The sequence below is a fragment of the Pelobates fuscus genome, chromosome 2 (genome assembly GCF_036172605.1).
Source record: "Pelobates fuscus isolate aPelFus1 chromosome 2, aPelFus1.pri, whole genome shotgun sequence".
Taxonomy (NCBI): Eukaryota; Metazoa; Chordata; class Amphibia; order Anura; family Pelobatidae; genus Pelobates; species Pelobates fuscus.
Window position 1 is genome coordinate 34,862,542 of NC_086318.1, and position 23,232 is coordinate 34,885,773.

Consider the following 23,232-nt stretch of genomic DNA (forward strand, 5'->3'; position numbering starts at 1 on the left):
GGCGGGTAGGGGCCATAAAGATAATGAGGAGGGCCTACTGTCCTCATTATCTTTATGGCCCTTACCTGCCGAGCTGCAAAAAATGTTGATGAAAGGACAGATACAGAATTCCTGTCATTATTAATCTTGTCCATGAAGTAGATAAAACACAAATAATCCTCTCTGGGAATTATTATGCATAAACTGGTCCAAAAATACAGCAAATAAACACACACTCTGCATTGAGTTGCTGGTCCCTACAGCACTGCAGGGATTAATCACTCTGCAAAACATTATCAGAGCTGGAATACAAGTCTCGATAATGTTTTCCTCAAGCTGCGGAAGAAATAACAATTCAATGCAAATCAAGCAATGCTAAAGCTACAGAAATATTCTCTTTTATAGCAGATGTTAACCCTTTCAGTTTCAAAAGGTAATTTGCTTTGGTTTTGTTGCACATCAATCTGCTGCTCAAAATTGTCAAGTTGGGTTTTCGTTCTCTTTTACATGTGTTTTTCCAGTATTTTCATTTATTGTTCCCACTCCCCATTTGGGAGCGCTTCCCCGAAGGGAATTTATTTACCTCCAGAACGAGGACCACCCCAATACCACCCCAATATGTGTCAAAAACGCAAACCGCAAGGGAAACAATGAGTGCTTCCCTGGGTGGCCGCCATTCGTACAGGCAAACGCCACCAGGGGGAGCATTCGTGGATTGTTTCCCGACTTGTTCGTCTCTTGAACGAGGACCACCCCGGTGCCCCATTAGAACATTCACACCAATTAATCAGAACGTTATCACTCGTAACATAGGTGTGAAACCGCAAGGAAAGTAATTAATGGGTGCTCCCCTGGGTGGCCGCCATTCGTATAGACAAACGCCAGCCAGGGGGAGCATTCATACCCAGAAAGGAGATGCTTCCCTTGTCTGGGTTAAACACCAGAACCTTGCGAATGGAGACTAGTCTAGCCACTTTTGGGGCACTGGCGAGTTTGGCAGGCTCTCCTGAGGGACAAAGAGACCAGCTCTTTTCCAGCGGGCGGGCTTTTCTGTGCCAGGGAGACAAAGGGATGGTCCCTTTTCCCCTGTGCCTAAACTAGGTACAGAGGCTCTTGGGAAGAAGACCCCCGGCCGTTGTTGTAGGGAACACTGTGGATTTAGTGGTGGGTTTTGGGGACACACCCCATGGAGGGGGAGGATCTTGGGATCTGACCCTATATGATTGTGTGGTAGACCTCTTGCATGGGGTTATGCATAAAAGCCGTGTGTGGCCAATAAAATCGTGTTATACCTCTAGGACTGTATGTCGTCCAGTTACTGGGGGGGAAATGGGTCTCTTTATATTCTAAATGGCTCCTGACCGGCTGAAGGAAGGGTATTTGCGGAGGTAACCGGTCGGGTTACCCGTGGTCCGCTACAACAACCTCATGATGGTCCCCCTGTGACAGCCCATTTGCACGCTCCTGTTAGCACCCCCCACCTTCTAGAACCTGGGCAAAGAGTGCCTTGTGCACCCAGTATCGGCCCTGCCTCAGTCTAGACTTTCTCTGGCTGTCCGGTTACAGTTTTCCCAATAGAGTTGGGAGTTTACCTCCACTATACAACCATTAGGCAACATGATCAGTATGTAAAAACAGCTTGCAAAAGGTGCAGATCTCGTGACTGCAGCCTTTTCAATCCCTGCCTTTCTTTTCCAGAAGACACTTTCTCTGACTGTCAAAGCACAGAGTTCCCAATGCAGTTCAATGAGAAGTTTTTGCAAGGCAGTTACTTTGGGCAGCTGTTTATCAGCACCTTTCTAAGAACCAGGAAGTAACGGTACTGATTGGTTGACATGCAGAGGGGTGTAACAAGGTTAAATTATAAAATTGAAATATAACTTAGTATCTATATTCATTTATGGTTTGAGAATATTTTGAGATGGTGCATATATGATGTCAATGCGATTATTGTAATTGCATAGCTCTCCAAAATATTATTTTTTTTTGGACAAAAGAAATATGTATGATGTCAATGATATTAAATAACAGTGAAAAGTTTTATTTATATGTATTTATAGTTAATATAGTAAACCAAGGACTACATGACACAAACACAACATATGAAAATAGATACACTGCAAAGTACTCACTCACCTTAGGAATAAAATATCCTCTAAATGTGACATCACAATTAGTTGCATGTGGAAGGTTGTTAGGTGCAATGTTACCAAACCTTTGAATTTCATGAATGACAGCATCTGTATACGGCATGTCCTTTCTGTGTTCTGTTTGAGGCTGAGAAGATCCAATCACATTGTCTATTTCATTTTGGACATTTTCTGTCGATAAAAAATGCATTTCAAATAAGCCATTTCTAATGACTGATGTTGAGAATATACAGCTGCAAAATCAATACATATATTTACTTGTATTTATTAACCTGCTGAAGCTTCACACAAAAATAAATGTAATGTTTAATAAAAAATGGTTACTATAGTTTCTAGTATTTACATATTTTATGCCAAACTTCTTCCCCCCCCCCCCCCCCCCCCCAAAAAAAAGAACACCAAAATAGAGGTTTATTTGTATAAACTATAGTTAAGTATATATTTAATTTCAGACATAGAATGTACAGGGTGGGCCAAAATTCAGACTAGGGTTTGAGGAGTCAATATTTTTTTTTTTTATTAATTAACCAATTGCAATTACATTACATACAATGAATGCTTATGTAGATTTGTTTTTAAGGAACACTATAGTCACCTAAACAACTTTAGTTTAATGAAGCAGTTTTAGTGTATAGATCAGTGGTAGTCAAATTTTTTCTATCTACCGCTCACTAATGCATCTTTCTTGATGGAAAAATGTCCTTACCGCCCACCAGTTTTCGCGCAAGTGCTGAATATTTTTTAGAAAGGAGGGTGTTTTAAAAAAAAATAAAAGTACGTACATTTATCTTTTTATTTCTACTTAATGCATGTTTATAATTTTTTTAACTTTATAAAGTTTAATGAGAAAACAATAAAGTAAATTGAAATTACCTTTACTAGTGATTAATGAGATCCTTGAGGTTCATGCTGCGAGACTAAATAGTTGATATCTGGTTCGATTTTCGTAAGGAACAAACGAAGGTCTCCTCTTTCGGTGATATTCAGATGACTTCTCTGTTTGCGCATAATATGATTTCGCATCTGTGCATCAGCTCATCTCCTCTCCCTCCTCAATTCCCATCCCCTCCTTTTTTTTCCCTTTTTTCTATTTTTTAACCTTCCTCATAGCAATGCCCAGTAGGAAGGCTGAGCTAGGTAGCCCACTTACTATAGCCCACTATAACAGACAGACACACACACATACATACAGACACACACACACAAGACACACATACACACATACAAACACACACACATAGAAAGACACATACATACAAACAGACAGGCACACATACATACAGACACACAGACAGGCACACATACAGACACACACATACAAGGCACACAAGATACACACATACAGACACACACACACAAAGACATATACAGACACACAGACAGGCACACATACATACATACAGACACACAGACAGGCACACACACACACAAGACACACAAGACACATACATACAAGCAGACAGGCACACATACATACAGACACACACACACACACACATGCACACATACATACACACAGACACACAAGACACATACATACAAACAGACAGGCACACATACATACAGACACACACACACACACACACACACACACACACACACAGGCATGCACACACACATACAGACACACACATATGACATACATAGACACATACACACATACAGACAGACACAAGACACACATACAAAGACACATACATAAGACACACATACATACAAAGACAAGACACACATACATACATATATACAGACAGACACACACACACACACACACACACACACACACAACATACATACAAAGACACATACACACACATACAGACATACACACACAAGACATACAAACACACACACACACACACACACAAGACATACATACAAAGACACATACACACAAACAAACACACACAAAATATTTAAGTCACCCTCCTGTTTCCTACCTTTTAGGTGAAGGAGGGTGACATTCCCTGGGGTCCAGTGGTGGCTCAGGTGGATGGGAGTCAGAGTTCCCACTCTGACTCCCTCTGCTTCCTCCCGTGCGGTCTGTGTGTTAGCTGGGAGGAGTGACGTGCAGTCACTTCCTCCCAGCTCTGTGATGTAATCACAGGGGGCCCGGTTGCGCTGTTAAAGCACCGGGCCCCCTTACAACCCACATCCATGGCCCACAGCATGGGTCACCCAATGGACCCCTTGGACGGTGGCACCGGTGGTTTGCCGCCCAGGCCGGGGCCGCAAATGGTGACGGCGGTACCCGGTCGCAGGGGTACCGCCGGCTCGCACCCGCCCGCCCAGTCTCTCAAAACGAGGAAATCCATACCGCCCACCTTGAATCCTGAAACGCCCACTAGTGGGCGGTAGGGACCAGGTTGACGACCCATGGTATAGATCATGCCTGTCAGGTTTTACTGCTCAATTCACTGCCATTAAGGAGTTAAATCACTTTGTTTCTGTTTATGCAGCCCTTGCCACACCTCCCCTGGCTCTGATTGACACAGCCTGCATGAAAAAAAATGGTTTCACTCAGATGTAATTTACAATAAACAATTGTATCTCTTTCTCTGTAAATTGAACTTTAATCACATACAGGAGGCTCTTGCAGGGTCTAGCAAACTTTTAACATAGCAGGGGATAAGAAAATCTAAATTAAACAGAACTTGCAAAAAATAAAGGATACGCTTTTAATTACTCTTTACATGAAGTGTTTAGGAAGGCTGTGCAAGTCACATGCAGGGAGGTGTGACTAGGGTTCATAAACAAAGGGATGTAACTCCTAAATGGCAGATAATTGAGCAGTGAGGCTGCAGGGGCATGATCTATACACCAAAACTGCTTCATTAAGCTGAAGTTGTTTTGGTGACTATAGTGTCCCATTAACTAGGTACAGAATATGACATCTTTTAAATGTTCTCCCAAGATTCAGTTATAATATGTACCGGAAAAAAATAAAATAAGTTACTTACCTGTCGAATCCTACTATGAATTTTGACCCACTCTGTATATTTAGCTAGCATGGGAAATACAGACGTCTCTGTTATACTTGCATATTAACATCAAGTATAATTACATGTTTTGATTTATTTTTACATATGTTTTTGGCGGGGGTCTTAATGATGGGGCATTTCATGTTTCACAATCCATCAAATAGCTCTGAAGGAAATATTTCTCAAAACTGATATTACAATGTTTAACCCCTTAAGGACCAAGCTTCTGGAATAAAAGGGAATCATGACATGTCACACATGTCATGTGTCCTTAAGGGGTTAAAATATGCCCATGTGTGGCTACAAGGCAATATACAGTATAGGCATAATCGCAACTCCCCTTCTCACCTCTCCCTTTCTACAGTATTTATTTAGATTACATTTGATATTTTCCATGTTCCATAAAATAGGTTTGTGTAAATATTGTGTGTTGTGAATGAACCAAAATCCACATATTTGTTTTTTTATTATTGTAGCAAATAAATCTGAACAAGATAATAGAAAATTGTGTGAATTTAGCAGCTTTTTTTCTAAGCACTTCATGAAATTGCTACCAGTTATTTGCATGATTGCTAGTGTTAAAGGACCACTATAGTCCTTAGGTCACCCCCATCCTCAGGGACCCCCTCCCTCTGCACTGAAGGGGTTAAAACCCCTTCAGCCACTTACCTTAATCCAGCACCGGTCTCCCTCGGCTCTGGTGACCTCTCCTCCCCCTCCGACGCCAGCTCCTGAGTGGAGCCGAATGCGCATGCGCGGCCAGAGCCGCACGCGCATTTAAACAACCCATAGGAAAGCATTACTTAAAGGGACTCTCCAATGCCAGGAAAAAAAAACATTTTCCTGGCACTGCAGGTCCCCATCTCCCTACCACCACCCATCCCATGTTGCTGAAGGGGTTAAAACCCTTTCAGTGACTTACCTGTATCCAGCACCGATTTCCCTGAGCGCTGGGTCAGGGTGCGCCCACGCTCCTCCCCCGCTCCTCCCCTGCCAACGCTCCTCCCCCGCAAGCGCTTTAGACCTCCCCATAGGAAAGCATTGAATAATGCTTTCAATGCTTTTCCAGAAACTCAATATCCGTTATAAAACCAGGAAAAGGTGGGCATGGATGATGAACTGATTTGGTGGCGCAATGGGCCACTTGACTGGTTTTGCCCCCCCAGGCCTAAGGCTGCCAGCCCTCCCCTGGTTGCAGGAGAGGAGTCATGGAGGGTGGGGGATGAAAGCCTGCTAACAGTTTAAGTGATATGCTTTCTTGAAGAAGTGATTTTTCAATGATTGTATGAATGAGTGAAGACTGGGTGAAATTCTTATCGAGAAGGGAAGGGAGTTCCACAGAAGAGGTGCAGCCCTGAAAAAGTCTTGGAGGCGAGCATTTATCTGTCTGTCTGTCTGTCTAATATATATATATATATATGTATACATTTTTATTTTTAGGAAAACCCAACAGAGCACCTTGAATTCAGAAACATGCTGAGTTAATCAGTTACATTATTTTGAAGTGTAGTATGGCCAATTTGATTTGCAACAAAGCCGATCATGTCTACACATAAACCGATGCCTTACTTTGGATCTCTGGATATTTCATCATTAGCAGAATGCCCCATCGAAGGGTCGTGGATGTCGTTTCCGTTCCTGCTGCAAACAAGTTGCTCACAAGAGCTGTTAAATTATCATCATGGAAAAATAATCCTTTGGGTTTTTCCTGAATAGTAAAATAAAAAGGAAAAACAATCTGGTTAAAAAAAAAAAAAAAGAACTATGCAGTTATGCACACTGATAATGCATAAAGCTGTTAATACAAGCAAATTTGGCTGATTTCCAAAGCTGCAGAGAGAGTCATCAAATAAAACCGATTAGTATTAAAACAAAAAAAGAACAATATCAAACTGGCTATAGTCTATAATTCTGTTTGATTGCAGATTGTTTTTAAATATGACTTTTCAATATGTTTACAGTTGCATCATTTGAAAATTACATTGAATTGCAATGAGAATTGCAGCAGACTAGCAAAAAAAATCAATGTCCTGAAGAAATCAAAAACTATTAACCGATGTACTCAGAACTGGGAGTTTTGGTTAATTTAATGTATTTAATTACAAACCTTTTTAATGAGCAGAAAATGAATTCCATATATCCGCACTGAATGTGTGTGATATATTCATTTCACATTGATTTTTTTTTTTTTTTAACAGAGAAAGGGTGTAGTTTGTGGAACATACTGTGGAGAACTCCCTGGTAATAAGTAAGGGTGATGTAGACATGCTATTATGGGTCAAGGAAGGGAAAGAGGAATAGAGGACCTCTATACCTATACACCCCCTTGCTTTTAATAATCTTCAGCTTGCCACATGTAGGGTAAGACACTAAGGGTTAAAGAAGTAAGGACAGAAACAATTATTGAATCAGTTACTGTTAAGTTCTTTGTTGTTGTTGTTTTAATACTTTATTATGTAATATCTATTTTATTTATATTTTTTCCTCACTGGATGAGCCTTTATTTATTAAAATTCTTTAGATACATTAAGCTTTTAAGCTATGCATTTCAGGATGATTTTTCTTGCAAAATGTTTAGACTAAATTTAAATATCTATCTTAAAATTACTGTATAATCAAATATTTTGTATAAGTCAAGTTACCTGAGCCCACCCTAAGTAGTGCATCGAAAGAGCCTTTGAACTCCTATGGTCCAAGCTCTGGGCTGCAATCAATAACCTGGTGCAGAGGCCAGTGGAGAGGGATGTTCTCCCGACAGTCCGCTGCAAGGCAAGCTTCTGAAACACGATCTGAACTAACCCACAATTCAGTGGTGCTGCCAGCGAAGTGAAGGAAAAGGAGGGTGCAGAAAGCACCTCGACTCCAAAGACGCCACTCCAAGACTTACCAACACTCACCTGGACCTCAGTCCACTCTTGTTCATATCCCCAGGCATGACTCACACCCTCGGGCACTCCATGCTCAGCGACGACACCAGCTACATGCAATAAGGTCCCAAGACTCCGCATGGACCGGGAAGCGATCGGACAAGTGAGGAATTAGTGCTGGTGGGTTAGCTTGAAGGAGACCCTTTATTTACTTCTACCTCTAGGCAGGCTACATGGGTCAGTTGGCATAGGATTAACAACCTCCTCCATAAAGGGACATACTCTACTTACGTCTCAATCTATGTTTCTATCCCTAAACTCTTATTCACCACTTTCGATTTTGAGCAATATGTTTTCTGTTCTTAGTTGTTTTTTTCTAGATCCACTCTATGGAATTAATCTGGCAAGTATCACCTTGGTGCTTCTCATGGGCCCTGTGCTCTCAATTAATCTTCCTTCAAGATTTTAGTACTTTTGGCTCACACGTTACCCTGTCTATGTTCATACTAGCACATCCTAATATCTCCATTATAAAATGAGTCTCTCTTACTTGCTGTGTGACATGCCACAAGGCATTCCATATCATCCTACTTTGTTCCATGTTTTGGGTCCAAGTCTGTTTATATTGTTTATATGTGGATTTTACTGTACTAGAGACTGTTTTATGATTGTTCTGAAGTGGTGTTGTCACAACTGTGATGCTTTGTGTTTATATTGTATGCCTAAATAAAATATTAATTGACAAAAACATTTTTTTACGATTTTTCTGTGGTTACCTCTTGTTGCTTGACAAGAAATGCATCAATGAGATTTCTTTGGTCATTTACGTCCAGTTGATCCTTGTGTTTTGCAAACGTTTCTTTAATAAAAGTAGTCAATTTCTGTATATTTTCTGAAAATATATTGTGACTTCCAGGTAACAAGCGAACCAAAGATGGAAAAATGTTGTACAGCTAAATAAAAATGGAAAAGGAAGGATAAAATAACTGACCTATTTAGGACAAATCAGAGAAAACTATTATTTTCAGCCTATCACAAGCTCATGTGGGAGCATTATTTCAGATTTGATTTGAATTATGGTGCATTTGGATTGCAAAATGTGGAAATTCATTTGTCACATTTTGACCTTTTTGTGATAAAGTCATTTCCACGTCCACTACAGAGAGTAAATTACAGATGAGAGGCTATTCCCAAAACTTTTCATAGCACAATGTCATGCAGAATATTAACAAATTCCCTGCTGACCATGGCCTTGATTTCATATTTTTGTATAAGCTTTTCTAATGATTTCATATATTTGGATACATTTTTAAAATTATGTTTTACAAATGTAAAAAAGCAATATATCAAAATGTATTAAAATATTTTTCAAAAGATTTAATTATTTTTTACATCAAATCCTTTGAAAAGCTTATCCAAACAAGGTAAAAAAAACAAACAAACAAAAAAGCACTTTATTGAGCAAACTGTATAGCATTTTATCCTTAAAGTATGCTTTTCTGAAGCTGTGACACCAAAAACGAATTCAGCATAAGCCTGCTGAAACAAATTTGTACTGGGACAGGGAAGACGAGGAGTATTTTTCTGCATATAGACAGCCTGCTTGCTAGTCAGTTTTCTAATAGCAAGCCCTATCACCTTACCATACATTACCGCCCCGGTAAGCAAAACGGCAATGCCGATGGGTTATCCCGCCAGACTAAACTCGAGAAATTAATACATCTACAAAAAAACAAGCCCTGCGCTCAAACTCCCACACTACTTGTGGGCAGCAGCAATGACCATAGAACACATCAGCCCCAATACATACAGTAAAAACCAAAGAAATAAAAGTTACCTCTGCTCTTCCCAAATTCCTATGTATATTTAAACAAATGGAGGTTATTTAGTTGCTCCAATGGCCATGAGAAGGGATGCCCACCTGCCACGTCAAGGCAAACCTCTTAGGTGGGCCCTACACTGACTATTTGACTATTTACCTTGCTTTCTTTAGCTACTGGCAAAGATACCTCTAATGAGACAAGGAGGGTTTTCTTTTGTTTATTTTATGCTTAAAGTATGTATTTTTGAAGTTGTGACACCAACTGCTGAAACAAATGTGTACTTCGACAGGGAGAAGATGAGTATTTTTCTGCATATGGACAGACTGCTTGCTAGTCAGTTTTTTTATATTGCCAGCCCTATGACCTTACCATACACTGAAGTGTGATTTTCTCCTGGAATAAGGTAACTACAACTGAGCTTGGCTACACATGACTACAAGATCAGACTGGAGGAGAATCAATGACTACAATGGAAACAAAGAATGGAAGGCAAGATAAAGGCAACATATAAGAAGTTAGTAAGCTTGATCAATTTCACAAAGCACTGTAAAGAGCTAAGCAAAGGCTGACAGCACTGGCAACCAGACTGAGCAGATAAACCCCAGAAGCAGAGGTTAATAGAACCAATGCCCTGTTTATCAAAAAATACATTCAAGGTGTTTGCACAGCTGAAGGGTAATCACATATCCACCTAAGACACTTGGAACAGTACTTGAAGAATATATGGGAGAAGGAAGCATCACAAAATGTGAAGGCCCACTGGCTACTAGCCCTTGACGCAGACAACTGCATGTTCCCAAAACAGGAACCAGTTACCATCACAATAGGAGATATCCAACAGCGAGTAACCAATATAAACCAACCAGCGAGTAACCAACACTGGATAAAATAATTAACAATGCTACATGAATGCATATCAGCACAAATGAACTAGCTACTAGCAATAGGCTCCCACCCTGAATGACTAATACAAGGCAGAACGATACTGCTCATGAAGGACCCTCGTAAGGGAACAACACCATCTAAATACCAACCATTCACTCTCTTTGTCTCTCCACAACATGGAAGGTCATGTAAGACATCATAGCCTCCAAGATCCATGGCATATGAGTCAGCACATGAGCAATACTCAAAAGGGAATTGGAATCAACACCATAGGATCAAAACCCCAACTGCTGGTGGACCAAGCAGTCACACAGGATTCTAAGACCTGTCTGGTCTGTGCACAGCTTGCATTGACTACAAGAAAGCCTATGACACAATGCCACACACATGGACACTGGAATGTTTGAATCTTCATCAAGAACTCGATAAACAAGTGGAAAATAACTTGTGAAGCCAACTCCAGGGCAAATAATACAAGTGAACATCAAATGTGGCATATACCAAGGTGATGCACTATCTCTAATGCTGTTCTGCATAGGCCTCAACCACCCTTAGAATGATCATCATGAAGAGTTGATACAGATACAAGAGTGGAGGTACTATCAGCCACATGAATGACATAAAGCAGGATGCCACGAGTGAGCGTGACAATGACACTGATCCACCTAACTAGCATATACGGATTATCATTCATATATATATATACACACACATATATATATATATATATATATATATATATATATATATATATATATATATATATATATATATTGTAGCGGAGAGCCGATCTTGCACAGCTATTCTCCACTAGAGATCCCAGTGAGGTTTAGGAACAAGGTGATGTTAAGTCCACAGGCAAGGTTTCCAGCAGGTAAAGTAATACAGCAGTATCCCCATCGCAATCCCAATAACTGGACGACACACAGTTTCAGGAGTAGTCTGACAAGCTTTATTCCACAGTTCCTTATAAAGCCCTCTCCCATGCAAGGGAGGAGGTTCTAACACTTAAGACATTATCCAATCTCTAAGTAGTAACCTCCCACAGATCTCCTCCCCTCCTCTAGCATCATAATCCCCTTATTGTGTACACAGTTTTCCCCGAGTTTTGGATGTACCCTAAATACTTGGGGTACATCCACAAATCCAACATCCCCAGATAGCTCTATTCTGGGGGACCAACACACTTAAAAATTAGCCCATTCGGATGAATGGTTCGTGAGATATGGGGTTCCAAAGATTTGACCGACCGCATGGGTAAAGTATCCGAAAACAGTTCCATGCATTTTGGCCCTGCGGTCGGTCACAAACAAGGGAATGAAAACAGGCGAATTGCCTGTGTTATAGAGCCTGGAGAGGGTTTGAATGAATTCCCTTGTTTATGGGGCTCTTTCTACCGAACGGCGGGTCATTCGGTAGTTTCCATACGAATTTCTGGAAGTATGGAGGTCTCAGCGGTGTTTGCCTAGTCAAGTGTCCGATTTTAGTTCCAGACACTCGACGGCAAAACACCGCTGTTCGGTAGTTTAAGATGGCCGCCGCCACGTGTTTGTTTCCCGAATGGCGGCCACCCAGAGGACAAAGACCACACTGCACTGATTGCCAATTACCTGTTTGCAACATTGTTGCAAACGGTAATTGGAGGCACACTCATTCCTGGGTGGTCTGGTTGTTCGGTAGTTTCATTCCCTTGTTTTATTTTGAATGATTCTACCGAACAACTAGAGGAATACAATTCTTTACATACATTTAACTGTCATTATACCCGGATACCATGCTTTCTATACATGTACATACACATTAAACCAGCCATATGACCAAATACACTTATTCTCATACATGTCGTGGGACAGCCCGGTACCAATCCGCTACACTGCTCCCCCTTGCCCACAAGCCGGCATACACAGTCTGATCCAACACGGATCGGCTTGGGGATGTCCGGGGGCTCACGGATCATTTCTCTAAGTCAGTTTGTCTTGACAACCCGTCAGCATTTCCATTCTGCTTACCCGGCCGGTACTGGATATTAAAGTCAAAAGGCTGTAGCGCCAAACTCCAGCGCAGCAGCCTGGCGTTGTCTCCAGCCACCCGGTTCAGCCAGACTAACGGGTTGTGATCCGTGAGCAAGGAAAAGGGCTGTCCATATAAATAGGGTTGTAGCTTCTTTAGGGCCCACACCACAGCCAGGCATTCCTTTTCGATGGCGGCGTAGCTTACTTCTCGAGGTAACAGTTTGCGACTGAGGTAAGCCACTGGATGTTCCCCGCCATCGGCCCCGACTTGACTCAGTACTGCCCCCAATCCAAACATAGAAGCGTCTGTGTGAACAAGAAAACGTTTAGTTGGATTGGGAGCTGCCAAGACAGGGGCATTTATCAGTGCATTTTTCAATTGTTGGAATGCCTGCTCACACTCCGGGGTCCAGTTTACTTGGCGGGGAAGGTTCGTACGGGTCAGGTCAGTGAGGGGTTTGGCCAGGGCGCTATAATTGGGAACAAACTTCCGGTAATACCCTGCTGTCCCTAGAAACGCTAAAACCTGGGTCTTAGTCCTAGGGGTGGGCCACTGGGCTACAGCCTCTACTTTGGCGGGTTCGGGTTTTTGTTTACCGCACCCTACTCTATGTCCCAGGTATTGTACCTCAGCCATGCCGATACTACACTTGGCCGGCTTCAAGGTCAGACCTGCTTCCCTTATCCTATCTAGTACAGCTCCGATGTGAGCTAAGTGTTCCTGCCACGTATTGCTAAAAATAGCAATATCGTCCAGGTAGGCACATGTATAGTCCTGGAATCCATCTAGGAGTCGATCCACCATCCTTTGGAAGGTGGCTGGGGCGTTTTTCATCCCAAATGGCATGACCTTAAACTGGTACAAGCCAAATGGGGTGACAAAGGCCGACTTCAGGATGGCGTCTGGGGCCAGGGGGATTTGCCAATACCCTTTACACAAGTCAATAGTGGTGAGGTATTGGCCCCTGGCCATTCTGTCCAGTAACTCGTCTATCCGGGGCATCGGATAGGCGTCAGATACAGTCTTCTCGTTCAATCTCCTATAGTCCACGCAGAAGCGGGTCGTACCGTCTCGCTTTGGTACGAGGACTACAGGAGATGCCCAAGGACTGTCTGAGGGTTCAATCACCCCCAGTTGGAGCATTTCGTCGATCTCCTTACGCATGTTTGCCCGTACCGCTTCTGGAATGCGGTATGGCGTCTGGCGCATGGGTAGTTGCCCTGGGGTCTCGACCCGGTGAGTTGCCAGAGGCGTGTATCCAGGTACATTAGAGAACGTGTCGCGTTTCTCTTCCAATAGTTGCTGTACCTCGATCCGCTCCTGTGGGCTCAGCCGATCTCCCAGCGTAACCTCCCCTAAATCTCCGGACAGCTGCCCATCCCCCAGCAAATCGGGGAGGGGTAAGCTGTCAAACTCTTCCGTGTTAGGGGCACAGATGGCGGTTACCTCCTCAGTACGCTCGTGGTAGGGCTTCAGCATGTTCACATGGAGCATGCGTCGCCCCCCAGTCCCTGTGCAGGGGCCGATAATATAGGTGGTATCGCATCTTTGCTCCACCACCTTATATGGGCCCTGCCAGGCGGCCTGTAACTTATCATGTCGGACAGGTTTTAAAATTAGTACCTTCTGCCCGACCTGAAAGCTACGGTCCCTGGCTCCCCGATCATACCATGTACGCTGGCGGGTCTGGGCCTCCTGAAGGTTTTCCCGTACCGTCTTGGTCAACGCTTCTAGGCGGTCCCGAAAGGCCAACACATATGGTAGGATGGGAGTGCCATCTGTGCTCCGGTCTCCCTCCCAATGCTCTCTAATAAGATCCAATGGGCCTCGGACCCTCCTTCCAAACAATAATTCAAACGGGGAGAACCCTGTGGATTCCTGCGGCACCTCCCGGTATGCAAATAGGAGGTGCGGCAGGAATCGTTCCCAGTCCTTGTGGGTCTCTGCGAAGGTTCGGAGCATCTGCTTCAAGGTACCATTGAATCGTTCGCAGAGCCCGTTCGTCTGGGGGTGGTAAGGGGCGCTGATAATAGGCTTAATGCCACAGATCCTCCAGAGGTGTTGGGTGAATTCTGCGGTAAACTGGGTACCCTGATCCGAGATAATCTCCCTGGGTAATCCCATCCGGGAGAATATCCGCATGAGGGCATCCGCGACCGTCTCAGCGTGGATGTTGGTCAGAGCCACTGCTTCTGGATACCTGGTGGCATAATCTACGACCGTTAAAATATACCGTTTTCCTGACGGGCTAACTTTATTGAGGGGGCCTATCAGATCCACCGCTATTCGGCTAAAAGGTTCCTCTATTATGGGTAAGGGGTGAAGTTTAGCCTTCCTGCGATCCCCCCTTTTTCCCACTCTCTGGCAGGTATCGCAAGTCGTGCAATATCTGCGTACTTCCTGGCTAATCCCTGGCCAGAAGAAACTCTGGGTTAGTCTGTACCTGGTGCGACTAACCCCTAGATGTCCGGATAGCGGAATATCATGCGCTATCCGGAGTAATTCAGCCCGGTACCGCTGTGGTACCACTAATTGTCTCCTCGCTATCGGGTCTAACCCCGTAATCTGTTTGGTTGTTTCCCTGTATAAAAGTTGTTTATCCCAGATAAACTTCTCTCCCTCCGCCCCGGGGGAACCCGTGCCAACCTTGTCCCTATACACCTGAAGCGTGGGGTCTGTTGCGACTTCAGCTACAAATTCATTAGGTGGAGCCCAGGGGACACATTCTAGAGGGGGGGTAGGGTTGCTTACCTGGACCTCCGGCAGTGTGTTGTGGTCCTGGGTGCGGGCCTGTTGTCGGGTGACTACAGGGTTGACCTCTCCTGTGGTGGGTGACTGGGGCTCAAAAGCAGAAGTGAGCCTCCCCAGATCGTTCCCCAATAAAACCTCCGCCGGTAAATGTGGCATCAACCCCACCTCCACTTCCCCTGCCCCCGCTCCCCAATGTAAATGTACCCTTGCTGTAGGTAGCCGGTACACTGCTCCCCCAGCTACCCGGACGGCAACAGTTTTGTTCAGTTTTGCCTGATCTGAAATCAGGTGGCTCTGTACCAAAGTGATGGTGGCTCCCGAATCTCGTAATCCCCGGACTGCTGTACCATTCAGATATACCGTCTGTCGATGGTGCCGTAGATTATCCACATTGGCCTGGACCGGATCTGCCTCGTGCAGTACCTCCCATTGTTCCACAGTAGTAATGGGGACTGCGGAACCATATGGGGTGGTGACTAGGTCCTGGTAGTGGTGGGCTGCGGCCGCCCTGGGTGGAGGTGGGCCTGGACGAATCCAGGTGGAACGGTCCCGTAGCTGTGGGCATTCCCTTTTATAATGTCCCCACTTCTGGCAGTGATGACAGGGGCCAGCGGTGGGTTGTCGGAACCGGGGCTGTGCAGCGGGTGGTGGAGGTGGTGGTAGCGGTCTCGGTGGAGCTGGGGTGTAGTTGTTTCCCCCGAATGTTTTAAAGGTTGCTTTTGGAGCTGCAGGTTTTTGTGACCTGCGTGCATCCAGGTAGTCATCCGCTTTCCTAGCCGCCTCGGTAAGGGAAGTAGGGTTTCTGTCCCTTACCCATTCCTGGACCTCATTGGTTACTCCCTCATAGAACTGCTCCATCAGCAACATTTGTATTACATCCTCCATAGAACGTGCCTTGCTAGCTTGCACCCACCCGAGCGCTGCCCCCTGTAATCGGCATGCCCACTCTGCGTGCGAGTCCTTCTCTGTTTTCTTTAGATCCCGGAACCTCCGCCGGTATGCCTCGGGTGTTATAGCATACCTGGCGAGTATAATTTCTTTCACTTTACTGTAATTCCTTATTTCGTCATTAGGTACAGTCCGATATGCCTCTGCTGCCCTCCCGGTTAACCTTCCGGCCAAAATAGGTACCCAGTCCTCTGCGTTAATTTTATGCAGTGCACACAGTCTTTCAAAGTCTTGCAGGAAAGCGTCTATATCTTCCTCTGCCTCCACATATGTTTTAAAAGCCTGGTATGGTATTTTAGGCTTACCTTCCTGTGGCACATTAATTGCAGAGCTTTGTTCTGGTGCCTGTGTCCTTAGGATGAATTCTTGTACCTCGGCCATTGTCCTGGTAACAATTTCTGTTGGGGGGTTTTCCCCATAAAAGGATAGCCTGAACTGAACCTGCCTCTGGAATTCCGATCCTTGTGGTGTTCCTCCCGGCTCCCTCTGTGCCGGAACTGAATCGCCCTCCATTCTGTACTCTGCCATGAGTTCTGTAACAAGTACTGCTTTCTTCTTATTGCTGGCTTGTATACCCCTTGCCTCTAGGAGGTCCTTTAGCGTGGAGCGTTTTAGCGCAGAAAAATCAATCTCCATCCGTACTCCATTTACGCTTGTTCCTCTGTGAGTTTGGATCCCAGCGCTGCCAACCAATGTAGCGGAGAGCCGATCTTGCACAGCTATTCTCCACTAGAGATCCCAGTGAGGTTTAGGAACAAGGTGATGTTAAGTCCACAGGCAAGGTTTCCAGCAGGTAAAGTAATACAGCAGTATCCCCATCGCAATCCCAATAACTGGACGACACACAGTTTCAGGAGTAGTCTGACAAGCTTTATTCCACAGTTCCTTATAAAGCCCTCTCCCATGCAAGGGAGGAGGTTCTAACACTTAAGACATTATCCAATCTCTAAGTAGTAACCTCCCACAGATCTCCTCCCCTCCTCTAGCATCATAATCCCCTTATTGTGTACACAGTTTTCCCCGAGTTTTGGATGTACCCTAAATACTTGGGGTACATCCACAAATCCAACATCCCCAGATAGCTCTATTCTGGGGGACCAACACACTTAAAAATTAGCCCATTCGGATGAATGGTTCGTGAGATATGGGGTTCCAAAGATTTGACCGACCGCATGGGTAAAGTATCCGAAAACAGTTCCATGCATTTTGGCCCTGCGGTCGGTCACAAACAAGGGAATGAAAACAGGCGAATTGCCTGTGTTATAGAGCCTGGAGAGGGTTTGAATGAATTCCCTTGTTTATGGGGCTCTTTCTACCGAACGGCGGGTCATTCGGTAGTTTCCATACGAATTTCTGGAAGTATGGAGGTCTCAGCGGTGTTTGCCTAGTCAAGTGTCCGATTTTAGTTCCAGACACTCGACGGCAAAACACCGCTGTTCGGTAGTTTAAGATGGCCGCCGCCACGTGTTTGTTTCCCGAATGGCGGCCACCCAGAGGACAAAGACCACACTGCACTGATTGCCAATTACCTGTTTGCAACATTGTTGCAAACGGTAATTGGAGGCACACTCATTCCTGGGTGGTCTGGTTGTTCGGTAGTTTCATTCCCTTGTTTTATTTTGAATGATTCTACCGAACAACTAGAGGAATACAATTCTTTACATACATTTAACTGTCATTATACCCGGATACCATGCTTTCTATACATGTACATACACATTAAACCAGCCATATGACCAAATACACTTATTCTCATACATGTCGTGGGACAGCCCGGTACCAATCCGCTACATATATATATATATATATATATATATATATATATATATATACACAAAAATAGATAGCTTGGCACTCACCCTATCTCCCATTAGTTAGATGTTTTGATGCCTTGGTGCAATCCCACGTTACGGAATATATGGAGAAATAAGAGATGCACTCTCAGGTCTTTACAAAAAAATCCGTAGGTATTTATTCAAAAAAGTTACATCATCTGATCGGCGTTTCAACCCTACAGGGTCTTCCTCAAGATCACACACACACGTACACATACACATACACAATGAAAAACTGGGGCCACTGGCAAGCATGCACACTGGATCCACAATAATGCCGGGAATCACACACTTCACATGGGGTAAGTGACTTGACCAATTATTTCTGTGCTATGTAAGGCAGCAATAATCTCATTGTAATTTGTATCTTGATCCTGATGAAAGTCCCTGTGTGGGCTAAAACGTTGATCTATCTATGATTTTGGAATAAAGCAATACCTTTTATGACAAGACCATGAGTGCAGCCAAACTTTTGATTATATTGTATACACATATATATAAGAAGGATTAAGATGCCACAGGGCCTTAGGCAGGTTACAAGAAAGGTTATGGTTCATAGCCCTTGTCTGGCTCCTGTGCACCTAGGCAGCCATTGTAGAACACTGGTGAGACCTCACTTGGAGTATTGTACACAGTACTGGAGACCGTATCTCCAGAAGGATATTGATACTTTAGAGAGAGTTCAGAAAAGGGCTACTAAACTGGTTAATGGATTGCAGGATAAAACTTACAAGGAAAGGTTAAAGGAACTTAACATGTATAGCTTGGAGGAAATTGATTTTGGGTGGGCATACAAATTAGTTAAACAAAGAACCACTTCTTTGCCTCACTCATTCCACTTTTACATGGATTCCTTGCAGTATAAGTCTTTAAACAGAGGTGCAAAGGAAAATAACCACTCATGAACAGCTGTTTCATTGTTAATGCAACTCATCAGCATGAGATTTGTTACAGGCTTGGCACTACTGGTGGAGCACAAACTGTAACAAATCCTTACACTGTGCCTTGGAACCTTCACCGTTTTCCTGCCCTCCCTCACCTTATCCTGCTCCTAAAGACAAAGACTGTTCGTGTAATTGCTTTCGTGTAATGGAGATACAATATAAGAATGTTCGAATACCGAATGTTGTATCGAATGCCCGACCACCCAGAACAGAAGTGTGCCACTCATTTACCTTCCTGACTGTAAGAACACCGTGAAAACCATGAACACTCCATGGGTTTAATTGATATACAGGGTGGTCGGCATTCGTTTGCACAAACACGTGGCGGTGGCCATTTTGGACAGTCAAATGCACTCAGCGGTGTTTGGTCGTTGACCGCGTGGAACTCATTTCGGCTAGACTTTTACACGAACACCGCTGAAACTTCCATCCTCCGTGCGTTCGGCTAAATCCATCCGAACAGAGTGCTCTTTCGTTAAAAAACTCCCGAACTAGATGTATTCAATGAGTCTAAGTACAAATTAATCCATTTGTGTAAATAGCGATTTTCGTTGAACGAAAGATAGACCGACTGCACAGCCTGAATCTGTGGAACTGATTTTGGGCATACTCACAGGCGTGAGGTCGGTTCAAGGGACTTTTTTACTATCTCCCGAACCACTGAACGGATTTACACACATTTTTGATTCATGTACCATGTAAATACAAAAGTTATAAGAATGTATAAAAAGTATGATTTTTAGCTTGGAGATAATTGAGTAGATAGAGTTAGAAACAACTCAAGCAGAAGGGAGGGAATTTGTGGGTTGTAACCATTGTTTGATTGGTCACTGTATAATTGCATTTGAGCACCGCATAAAAGGAGAATACCTATCATTAAACCTCAGGTCTTCTTGACCCTTCAAAACGTAGCCTTGTCTCGTTCTTGGAAGGAAATCTGCAGCTTAATCACTTTTAAGAGCTCTGTTCTGAACTCTACTTGGATCCAGTGGATGGGAATAAGCAACCCCACTACTGCACAGCATCTTGCCGGGAAGAAGGACATCTCACCAACTGGGGTAGTCATTACACAAACCAAATATATATATATATATATATATATATATATATATATATATATATATATATATATATATAATTGGTTTGTGTTCCACCAGTCATGCCAAGCCTGTAACAAATCTCATGCTGATGAGTTGCATTAACAACAAAACAGCATATATATATATATATATATATATATATATACAAACACACAGGTAGATATAGACATAAATACAGTATGTACAAATCCGAAAAATTCCCTGTACTCTTTAAGTCAAAAGTATCCTTTATTCCCTAATTTATTCCCATAGTCAATGTTTCCTTTTTGATAAGAACTTTCTTCAGAATGGCTTAAGATCTCTATCCCAACAGTGAACAATTTAATCTTAATTAATGTTAATGGTAAAAAGATATGCTTACCAAAACCATAGGACTTCCCAAAACCTTAAAATTTGAGTTGATTAAGCCCCTAAGCTTCACAAATGTTGGGTCATTGTAATCAAAACGATGGCCAAGTAGTACAGATACAATAACGTTGGATACAGATCCATTTATTATCAATGTGTTCTCAAATGGCTTTCCTGTAATAAGAAGAAAAACTTAACAATACATACATAAACAATCATAACTATATGATACTAATGAAATCTGTGAACTTTGAAGTTGCTGTTTAGTGGATGAGCAAGTGCGCTGGATCTAGTGTATTGAATAAATTGGCCCCAGCAGCACCCCATTTATGCATGTTCAGGTGAGTGCAGCCCCCTGGTTTCATATATATATTTGAGAGTCCAGGCCAACTCCTTGGTTTTGTACCCCTCTCTGTCACAGCTGCCTCATTCCAGGGCCCCATTTAGCCTTGTAATGCAGATAGCCCCAGTAAGTGGGTTAATCTCATAAGAGTAGACATTACTCTGTGAAAGTAGGACCTGCCAAAATGGGGTACATTGGCAGTGTAGCAGGCTTATGCAATGTATGATCATATACTGTAACAAAACCCCTATTATTTTTGCCTAGATTAGGTGTTTAAAAAATAAATAAATAATAAAATAAAATATATGAGCTTTGACGTTGCTGTTTAGTGGATGAATAAGTGAAGGAGTGTGCTGGATCTTGTGTAATATATATATATATATATATATATATATATATATATATATATATATATATATATACACACATACATATACATAAACACAAACACAATACTACTGATGTCTAAATGCTCTCTTTAAGAATGTCTGAAAACCGCTCAACACTCATACTTGTGATGTCACATGTGAAAAATTCACATTTAAGCTAACTATTGACTTTTAGGCACACCTAAGCACACCAGCAAATCTACAACAGAATGGCTGAAAAAAAATGGTGTTGCTATAGCCCTATCAAAGTTGAGACCTCAATTGAATAGAAATGCTGAGGTGGGATCTCACGAGGTCTGTGCATAAACAAATGCCAGCAAACCACAATGAACTGAACTGAAGCAACATTGTAAAGAAGAGTGGGACAAAATTCCTCAACAACCATGTGAGAGACTGATAGTCATATTTCAAGTTATTGCTGCTAAATGTGGTTCTACAAGTTATTAAAGCATTAGGTAAACTTAATTTTTAACACATTGCTTCTCCAATTTGACTTTATCTGTGTTGAATTAACTATGACACAGTGCAATATTTCATGTGTTGTTGTTAATCTGAGGTGGTATTTACCCGATTTTAAAGCCTGCTAAGGAATACATGATTGTTATTATGTTCTGATATGTAAAACCATAGCACTCAAAGGGGGTGAACTTTCTTTTCCCGAGACTGTATATGTTTGTATGTGCTATCTGTATGTGTATTTCTGTGTGTATATGTGCTATTTTTGTCTTGATATCTGTGTGTGTATATATATTTCTGTGTGTATTTGTTATCTGTGTGTATATGTGTTTGTAAATGTCAATGTATGTATATGTGTAATATGTGTGTGCAAGTGTTATATGTGTGTATGTGTTATCTGTCCATGTATATGTATGTATATGTGTTTTCTGTGTGTATCTGTCAATGTATACATGGGCTATGTGTATGTGCTATATGTGTATGCATTTGTGTGTATATGTGTTATCCATGTTTGTGTGTCAGTATGTCATCTGTGTGTGTGTGTGTGCGCATCTGTGTGTCAATGTTTGTGTATGCATCTGTGTGTATGTGTCAGTGTGTGTCAGTGTGTGTCTGTGTGTTTCAGTGTGTATGTGTGGGGCAATGTATGTGCATATGTGTATACATCCCAACAATCAAACATCAGCTTTATATTCAAACACTAAACACAGGCACACCATTGCTTTCAAAAAGCAACAGTATCTACACACATACAACTGCAAGAAAATGCCAACACTACACACAAATACATTTATACATACAAACACACAAAGAGGCTTAGATTCAAACACAAACACTGCTCATAAACACAGCTCTGCAAGGATGGGCATAACAGTTTCCCAGCTGGAAAAGCATTATGAGAGTTGTACAACAGTTGGTGATTTACTTTTTGGCCAAACGATTCTTGCACTTGAGCCCTCTCTATATAAGTTCTGCCACTGCCATTGGTATATGTAATCACTAACCTTTGTATGATTTAAATACTTCCACCAATGAATCACATTCCTCGTTAATCAGAGATTCTATAACTTTTTTCCCCATTCCAAAATCTCGTAATGTTGTAAGAGAAAATCTTCTCATCACTTTCCAGTTTTCACCATCAGCAAAAACGATACCTATATTAAATAAGTGAACTTTGTCAAAAAGTTACTACAACAATAATATTAACCAATTTAAAACATTTCATAAATACATTGAAACTTACAGTTTCTTTAAACAATAACTATTTGTAAACACCTATGGCATTTTACCCAGCCTACGTGACATGTATAAATACGTTGATATTGTTAGCAAAGTAGCAAATATATAATACTCTTTTACACCAATGACATTTACTCACAAACTAGTACGTTTTTGTGACATCGTGACAAAAAACCTCTAA

General features: G+C 42.5%; 1 protein-coding gene across 3 annotated transcripts in view; it reads right to left on the minus strand.

Moving 5' to 3' along the window:
- LOC134586516 (cytochrome P450 2K1-like) overlaps positions 1-23,232 on the minus strand; it is a 426,562-nt gene that overhangs the window by 386,241 nt on the left and 17,089 nt on the right. Inside the window, exons 5-9 of one of the 3 annotated variants that reach the window (XM_063442070.1) lie at positions 22,817-22,966; positions 20,638-20,798; positions 8,754-8,930; positions 6,680-6,848; positions 2,116-2,300 (exon numbers count right to left, since the gene is read on the minus strand). The exons of 1 other annotated variant lie outside the window; for it this stretch is intronic. In XM_063442070.1, the coding sequence (XP_063298140.1) occupies positions 2,116-2,300; positions 6,680-6,848; positions 8,754-8,930; positions 20,638-20,798; positions 22,817-22,966 (842 nt within the window). The remainder of the gene's footprint in view (positions 1-2,115; positions 2,301-6,679; positions 6,849-8,753; positions 8,931-20,637; positions 20,799-22,816; positions 22,967-23,232) is intronic. One more of the 3 variants, XM_063442075.1, reaches the window with a different exon arrangement.